General features: G+C 35.1%; 1 protein-coding gene across 1 annotated transcript; it reads left to right on the top strand.

Moving 5' to 3' along the window:
* The first annotated feature begins 4,968 nt into the window (after positions 1-4,968).
* Positions 4,969-7,806, top strand: LOC133864142 (GDSL esterase/lipase APG-like). The gene is made up of 5 exons (XM_062300379.1): positions 4,969-5,349; positions 5,845-5,975; positions 6,095-6,328; positions 7,021-7,276; positions 7,387-7,806. The coding sequence occupies exons 1-5, from the start codon at positions 5,100-5,102 to the stop codon at positions 7,581-7,583; spliced, it is 1,068 nt and encodes a 355-aa protein (XP_062156363.1). The 5' UTR covers positions 4,969-5,099; the 3' UTR covers positions 7,584-7,806.
* Positions 7,807-9,128: the final 1,322 nt, after the last annotated feature.

The following is a 9,128-nucleotide window of genomic DNA, read 5'->3' as shown; positions in this document are numbered from 1 at the left end:
TGAATGTGGTCTGAGTATGAGTTTTGAGATTTTCATGCATTCTGGTACCTATCAAACGTTCATTGTATTTTATCGAATGTTCGACCCTTATTGGTCGAACGCTCGACCTCGATACCGAACATTCGATAGTGACCAGAAATGATTAGTTATGGTTTTAATTATATATTAGAGTACCTAGTGTGTTGTTAGGGTTTTTACGTATGAAAAATATAAATTGACTCTTAATTTAAGTGTGTGTGTGTGTGTGTGTGTGTGAGAGATCAACAATTCACTAAAATATAAATGTGAAAAAGTAAATGAGACAGATATTTTGGCGACGAAGTAGAAACTCTTATCCAAGAGAAAAATCACTCCGGGGCAACCAAATCTAGGAAATCCAGAAAATCCACTAACAGAAGAAATAACTAGTTACAAAGCAGTCATACTCACACACCCCTTATGTAGTAGTTATACCTTGAACTCTAACACATACATATACGTGAGCGTCTCCCAACCAGACCTCTTGTCTGAATGGTTTTTCAATGAATTCATTTAACTTAAAGCTCCTCCATAAACTAGACGTCAATGGTTGATCAAATCACACAAATAAAAACTCTAAGAGAGCTAGCAAATATCACAATCTCTGCCTAAACACCTTCTCTTAGCACACTAGAATTCAATACTGAATTCTTACAAAACAATAGCCTAAAAGCCCATTTAAATAGACTTCAGAAACCCTAAATCAACACTGATACAAATTTCACCAGGCAGCGTCCAAATTGAGTAAGTGGACGTTTGGACGTCAAGCAGCAACGGACTTCAAATAACACGCTTTTTTTCAGAAGTCTTCAGTAGCATGTCCGGATGGTATAGCCCTAGCGTCCGGACGGTTGCATGCTGTCTTCACCGTTTGTAGCCTTTAGTTTGCTATTTGGACTCCTCATCGAACAGGAGCTCTTGGGTCTAGGTGTTCGCCGGGCTATCCGGACATCTGTGCGAACAGGTGCTCTTTATGATTGGTGTCTGCTAAGGTGTTCGAACACTTCTTCGAACACTGGTAGGCGTCCAAACGCTTCCTCTGGCCTTCTAGACGATCACAATGGAAACTGCCTTACTGATCTGTAAGAACGTCAGAATATTCTTTGACATCCGGAAATTGCCTTTCTTGATACTTGTGACACTGAACTTGTCAAATTAGGCCATTTCCATATTGGAGAAAATACTCTGAATTAACTCTGGAAAATTCTCTGAATTACGGCGTTCCTATTTCAGTAATATCCTAATATGTTAGTGATTTTGTTAACAGAATGTAGCCAATAAACTAACAACATATATTGGTTGGGACTCTTGTTATCTGACATATCGCACATTAAACTGTTTCAAATGAATAAATGCGTATATATGATTTTCTTAAAGTAAATTAATCATATTTGCATCGTATGATATGGTACATTGGTATATGCGGTATTACGGCCATGAGCTTATTATTATACTGGCTTGAACCTATGGTCACAAAGTTTTTTTTTTTTTTTTTTAATGTTTGGCTTTGGATCCAATGATTGTTTTGTGACAGGCGCACCACATATGAATAGAGTCACGATTACGGCTTTACTAGTAACATGGGCACCCGAAATTGAGCTTAGTCAGGCTGCTAGTATATGACGGCCATATGCGGCAATATCCGAGGGACCAGTGTTGTCTATAGGTCCCTTGGAACAATGCCAAACCTACCAAGAAGGGGTTAAGGGCTTGGATAGACGATATGGAGGATTGCTATGATTAAATGAATATATAAATATATAGCATGATTTTCCTGCATTAAAATATCAGTAATTGTTACCAAAATTAAGTTTCATCACTTCTTTAAAATAAACTTCATTTTAATGGCATAATAACGGAGACAATATACATTGTATTTGTGAAAACTCACGTCTCGTATTCCAAGGTTATGTACTGTCAACTAAGGTTCGATGCGTAATAGGTTTGGTAATAATTTGTTTATCAAGTTGTAGACTTACACTATTATTTCTCTTCCACTCACCTTGGTGTTTTGCAAATTAGCATTTCTCCGGAAGGTAGAGTGAGAAGTTCATTAGGATAGAGATGCCAAGTGATCAATGACTTATTTTGGTAGGTTGGATTAGTCATTGTCTGTTTGGAGGCTCTGGGTCTATAATTGATGATACTTGATTCTGTTTTAAAAATTTATTATTAGAAATCTTATATCAATTTATTCCGCTTTAGTATACTCTGATTATTAGTATAGCGTAATAAATTCAGCTAATTTCCAACTATAAGATTTCTAATAATATAACATTGCGAGTAACACTCCAAATTCGATAAATATAATTATCTAATTTTTGGAGCATTAGAACTTTTTTCTAGCTAGGGTAAGATTCTGGCCAGCCACAGGCAGATGCATTTATATATGCTGTTATTGGTGTTGAAATTCCCAATATATTCAGTTAAAATTAATATGAAAAATAAATTCAATGGGAAATGCATGGGTTTGTATGCCTTAAAAAAAAATAAAAAATAAAAAATAAAAGTATTTCTGTTGTTTCGGGAATAATAAAACACTTCAAATTTACTTGAATAAATTTTACTTTGCATGTGTAGTTGTTATAAACCATTCCATTGTTTACTATAAGAACCACCCTGCACTAATTAACCTGTCTCTGCCCATCTGAATCTGGAATGTGTAAAAAGTCTCTGAGTTGGGGGCCTAATTGGTAAAACGCACAAATAATTGATCAGTATGCTATTTTTTTAATAAATTGCATTATTCAAGCAGTTGGAAGCAAAAAAGGGCCTGAATTTTCATAGTTTTAAAATCTACAAATAATTTATTTAAAATTGTAAGAAACTCTTAAGGAGATGCGGCGGAATAGGATCCTTTTTATTTGAAGTGAAATAAAAATAAATTATTTCATTGCATTTTATTTCATAAATTTAACGGTATATATATAACGTCACGTGGTAAATATTTTGTTAAATTATTCAAAAAATAATAATATAATATACACAATTAAATTCAACAAAGTAAAAACAGACTATAGAAATGTCCCTTTCATTTTAAAAGAAAAAAAAAAAAAAAAATGTCAATTTGGATCAGTTTACCATAATATTGAGAGTGAGCCCATGCCAATGAGCGGCGGTGGCGACATGCATTAATTAATTTCATTTATTAAAGCGTTTTGGGACTTGAAGTTAGGTTATTGGACCCCATAACCAGCGGATAAGAATAGGTGCTGAAAATTGATTTTTGCACAATATATATAATGGTGTACAATATTTGCAAAATAAAATATTTTGGTGAAATTCATGCATGTGAGTCCAACCATATATAGGATAAGAATAGGTCTTGAAAAATGAGTTTTGCACAATATTTACATAATAAAACATATTGGTGAAATTCATGTATGTGAGACCCACATGCATAAATCTCACCAATATATTTTGTTGTACAAATATTGTGCAACTAACACATTCCGCCTTAGCTTTAACTTTTTGTTTGCATGAATAATATAAAGGCAAATGAATGAAGTTTTGTGCCAGTCATATTTAAGATTTCTCTTCTTTCTTTTTTTTCTTTTTTTTTTTTCCTTTCTTTTTTTTCAACACTTATACTTCTTTCAACAACCAGGAACTGACCTGAAAATTACATTATTTAGATTATTACGATCTTCTCAAACTATTTGTTCGAATTTGAAAGAATTTGAACAGATAATTATATATAAAAGAATATTTATGGAACTCACCTGACCAAATAAAAATTGAGCTACCTAACCACTTAATTATTCAGTCAAATTGATTCTATAAGTGATCGATCTCTCACAATCACCTATCCGAATAAATTCGAACAAATAATTTGACAGGATCCTGATCTTATTTAGACCATCTGCCACCATGGTTTGGAAAATCCAACTTAAATACTCTGCACCTGTGTTATGAGTCTCCATCATACGGCCAAAGGAGTTTTGCAGTAGCATTTCATTAAGACTTTAAGATTGTAATAATTTAAAGATAATAAGTTACCTTTATTGATAACCTAAATATTAGAATTAGAATTAAGATTTTTTTTTTTTTTTAAATACTTCTGCACTATCAAAACAATTTTGTAAATACATGCAGGAATTTCTTCCATCCAAACATGATTTATGAAATATAAACCGTTAACGGCAACCTTAGCTAAAAATAACATTATAAGCGATTTATTGTAGTTAATCTTTTAGTTTTACTATATATATATATGCATTGTAAATGTCTATTAGCTCCAAGACTCCTTTGGCCGTAGGATGTGTAGACCTGTAAAAACATCACAAATGATTTTTACTCTTCTTTCAAACTCTGCAACTTAATTACCAATGTGGCCAAGTTTTTTTTCTGTTATTTTTTTTTGATGAATGAAAATGTGGCCAAGTTTTGATCTACAACTATTTCAATTCCAGACCATTGATCTTGAGACTTGATACTGATTGATTCTCTTTGATTTCCCGTATATACATATCTTCCTCCAGTACTGATCATGAGGTTAAATTTTGCTAACATGTTATTGGAATTAATGGTTATTGATACTCAACATGTTACCAATATTACCTAGTTTCATGTCATTTACAGACCCTCATAATCAGGCTATCCATGCCATATGATCGGGACTGGTCAGCTGGGAATGCAACCACCGAAATAACTCAAGCACGTGCAACTTTCTCGTGTACTCAACTCATTAAGCCAACACCGACTATCCTCCCAACTACCTTGCCCTACCTTAGTAATTAATAATGTGCATAATTAAATTTACTCTTATTTTTGCTCTTTAATTTTTCAGCAAGAAGAAAAATCACACGCACACACGTACACAAGATCACAAGCAAATTACGCAAAATAATATCAAACGTAATTTCGCAAGCTGGTCACATCGATCTATCAAAAAAATAGATATGCGTGTGCTTTCAATGCATAATGCATGTAACCACCTAAAGAGGACTCTCTTTAATGGCCGTACTCAACTCAACTTCCATCTTCTTTCTTCAAGACCAACTTGAATTGGGTCGTTTTAGTCTTCCATATAAGATCTAACTCCCTGCTCAAACCCTGAAAGTGCCAACGTCTTGTATAAGATGAATATCTTCTCCAGAAGAGCACTGCTTTTGATATTTTCATTTGCTTTATTAAGATTTGGAAATGGGCAAGACTCAACTGCACTTGTACCAGGAATCATAACGTTTGGTGACTCTGCAGTGGATGTGGGGAACAATGACTATCTCGCTACTATTTTCAAGGCTAACTATCCTCCATATGGGAGGGACTTTATCAATCATCAACCCACTGGGAGGTTTTGCAATGGCAAACTAGCCACCGATATAACTGGTGAGTAAACAAGCTAGGAATGCATCAATACTAGGATGCCTGCACAGGGATTATTACTTAGTACATCCGATAATTAAGTAGCTCGGATTGTCTAATTAATAAAGGTGATGGCTTTTTTTCTTTATTTTTATTTTTATTTTTATTTTTATTTTTATTTTTTTTGGATTACCGGGGTTTTTGGGGCTTCGCCCCAACTAGATCTTCAAGAGACCATGGAAAGAGGCACCTCCACACATGTTGGGTAAAGTTCGGACTTTCACTCACAAGCGTAGGCCATAGGACAAATCACCTAAAATCTATATTTCATCTCTTTCTTTTATCTCTCTTTAAATAATTATTAGTTCTTACAGGATGTAGCCTCAAAAAATAGTTTGCACTTAAAAAAGATCAAGTGACTAACCACTCGAGCCAACCCCTTAGAGTTTATGATTGTTTCATATATATATATATATATATATAAAAGCTTAATCCTTACTCAAAATTTACTTTTTGCAGCTGAAACTCTGGGTTTCAAGACATATGCTCCAGCATATCTTAGCCCACAGGCATCAGGGAAGAACCTTCTAATTGGAGCCAACTTTGCTTCTGCTGCATCGGGGTACGATGAGAAAGCGGCAATCCTTAATGTAAAGAATTTTGTCTCATGCATTTTGAATCTCCATTTAGATATATATAACCGTTGATTTATTTATTATATATAAGGTTTGATTTCATGAAACAAATGAACTCGATATTGTGGCTGCAGCATGCAATTCCATTGTCTCAGCAGCTGGAGTACTATAAGGAATACCAGACTAAGCTAACAAAGGTGGCTGGTAGTAAGAAAGCGGCATCCATCATCAAGGATTCCATATATATTTTGAGTGCCGGTAATAGCGACTTTCTACAGAATTACTATGTTAATCCTTTTATCAACAAGGTCTACACTCCCGATCAGTATGGCTCGTACCTTGTTGGCGTATTCTCAAGCTTTGTGAAGGTATATCCTTGTTTTTACTAAAATTTTAGGGAAAAATACTTTTATTTTCTCCAAGTAACACCTCATTTATACTCTCCCCAAACCACCATTTGTACTACTTTATACCCTCTACTTAAAATTTTTTTGGACTTGACCCCTCTGATAGTATTGGACATTAGAATAGATGAAAAATCTAGGGGGGTGATCCACTACACCACGCCCCGCCCCCACTAAACTTTTTAGAAAAATGTTAGAGTTTATTCTAGTGTTCTTCTATGCTGACATAACACCTTGTATTTTTTAATAAAAACAGGAGAGAAAAATCAAGCTGTAATTTTTAATTTTTTTATTAAAAACAGGATGTCATGTCAGCATAAAAAGACTCCAAAAAGACACTAGAAAGAGTTATAGCATTTCTCAACTTTTGATCTTTAGTTGAAATGTACTTTTAACTTTTCAAATAAAAACTTTGCAAGTGTACCTATGAAAAAACGGATAGTTTGAGGAAATTAAGTATTACAAATGGTTGTTTAGTGGCCTATCTAAAAATGACTTGCCACTTTATATATGGGGCCAAAGTGTATTTTCTCCAAAATTTTAACTTTTGCACCAAATGCACTTAAAAAAGTCGACAACAAAATTGTGCTTCAAGTGCTATATTTAGTAGCTAATAGTTGAGTAAAGATCGAGTTGGTTGCTATAATTGAAAACAGGACTTGTATGGCTTGGGAGCGAGGAAACTTGGGGTGACTTCACTCCCTCCATTGGGTTGCCTTCCTCTAGCAATCACCTTATTTGGATTTAAGGAGAATGGGTGCGTCTCTAGGTTCAATACTGATGCCCAAGGGTTTAATAGGAAGATCAACTCTGCTGCAACAAATCTCCAAAAGCAACTTCCTGGTCTTAAGATTGTTATCTTTGATATTTTCAAGCCTCTCTATGATGTTATTCATTCTCCATCAAAATATGGTAAGAAACATGTTTTTCCAACTAATTACGAAAGCCTCCTATGGTGAATAAATACTTGGACTATTTCATGCGTCGAACAGTAATCATCTTTTGCTGTTATCTTTTGGTAGGTTTTGTGGAAGCAAGAAGAGGCTGTTGTGGCACTGGAACAGTAGAGACAACATCATTATTGTGCAATCCGAAGTCACCAGGAACTTGTCCTAATGCAACTCAGTATGTGTTTTGGGATAGCGTCCACCCATCTGAGGCTGCTAATCAAGTTCTTGCTGATGCATTGATTCTCCAAGGCATCGCCCTCATTTCATGAAGATATGGGCCTATGGGGTTCCTTTTACCTCTGCAAAATGTCTAAAACTACATTACTCGTTTATTACCATGGAAATTATGCAAAAGTTGTAATAGTAATCATAAAACTGAGGAAAATTATTCTCAGATATGATGTTGTTTTGTGTAATCTACTCTTACTCTTAAGAACTCCTTAAAAATCAAATAGTTTGGAATAATAATTTTTGAGCTTGTTCTCATCAAAAGAGAGACACTTCACGCTAACATTTTCTCAATTGATCAGGGAAAAGAATTGCCAAAAATGAGATATCACCTAAAAAAAGGAAAAAGAACGTGGAAAGTTATATTTATCTCATTTTCCAAATGGTTAAAGATATTTGACTTATGAGTCTGTACTTTTCGATTTCTGTTACTCTTGATGTCTATCTAACAAAGCGAAAGAGTTTTGACAAAGGAAAACATGAGCATATGAATGTTCTATTTTGACGTGTTCTCCGTAAGTCTTTCTTGGGTATTGGTAACATCAGATATTGGTATTAGTAATGAGTAATTCAATTGAAGTGGTCTAGGTATTAGTAGAATCAGCCCTTGGGAACGTTAGTATTAATTAGGGGACAATTAAGTAGAAGTCTGTTGGGTTTGTATTCCTGATTCTCTCTATCCAATCCGTATGTTCTTCTATAAAAAGGGAGAACCATCAATGAAGAAGGATATGTTTTGATATTAATTCTAAGTATACAGTCTACCTTGTTTTCTGCCTAATACTAGTTTCATAACAAATTGTATCAGAGCAAGGGTAAAGGTCTGTTTCCCTTTAACGAAACCATCCACATGCATCTCCTAAATTTTTCTCTCTTAGTGGGCATTGAACTAGGAGCTTTGGCTCTTGCAGTTGTGGGTTTCAACATAGGCCGATCAAAGGGAAGAGCACAGCCTATCAAGATTTCTATCTAGAATCTCGGCGAGTGACACATTCTGTTACTCAAGCAAAGCAGAACAACACGATGGAAGACAAGATGAGCAATCTGAAACGGTCAGTGAAGTCCATATATTATGGGCAGCAGGAGAGGAACTCAAGGCCCGCATGATAGAAATTTTTGATCTCTTATCGATCTATGATAAGTCACGACGGGAAGAAGGGGAGACCTCAAGCCATGGAGCTGAAGGAGACAATTCACACACAGGAGGATGCCATCCACCCTTTACGAACAGATATGTCAAGCTGGATTTTTCAAGGTTCAACGGGCAAGAAGATCCAAATCCAACTAGTTGGGTCTGCCGAGCGGAACAATTTTTCAGATTTCAGGGAACTTCTGAAGAAGAAAGACAGCCTTGGCTTCTTTCCGCCCAGAAGGAGAAACCCAATTGTAAGTTCCAAATCTTGGTAGGCGAAACACGAGAAATAGGATGGGAAGAACTCACTGAAGGATTATTCAACCGCTTCGGGCCCAATCAATTCTACGATCCCTTCAGGGAACTAACAAAGCTACAACAAGAAGAAAGCATTAAGGGAGTCTCAATGTTTGAGTCCATACTCTAAAAAATAGGGACTTTATCCCAAGGTCAG

This window comes from Alnus glutinosa, chromosome 3, assembly GCF_958979055.1.
Source record: "Alnus glutinosa chromosome 3, dhAlnGlut1.1, whole genome shotgun sequence".
In the NCBI taxonomy this organism is placed as follows: domain Eukaryota; kingdom Viridiplantae; phylum Streptophyta; class Magnoliopsida; order Fagales; family Betulaceae; genus Alnus; species Alnus glutinosa.
This window is presented reverse-complemented; position numbering and strand designations above follow the sequence as displayed.

Bases quoted from the DNA above. Each gene is read 5' to 3' on its own strand.
- LOC133864142 (XM_062300379.1), top strand. From the start codon at position 5,100: ATGAATATCTTCTCCAGAAGAGCACTGCTTTTGATATTTTCATTTGCT. The intron at 5,976-6,094 runs GTAAAGAATTTT...TTGTGGCTGCAG, and splicing joins AGAAAGCGGCAATCCTTAAT to CATGCAATTCCATTGTCTCA. The intron at 6,329-7,020 runs GTATATCCTTGT...AATTGAAAACAG, and splicing joins TATTCTCAAGCTTTGTGAAG to GACTTGTATGGCTTGGGAGC.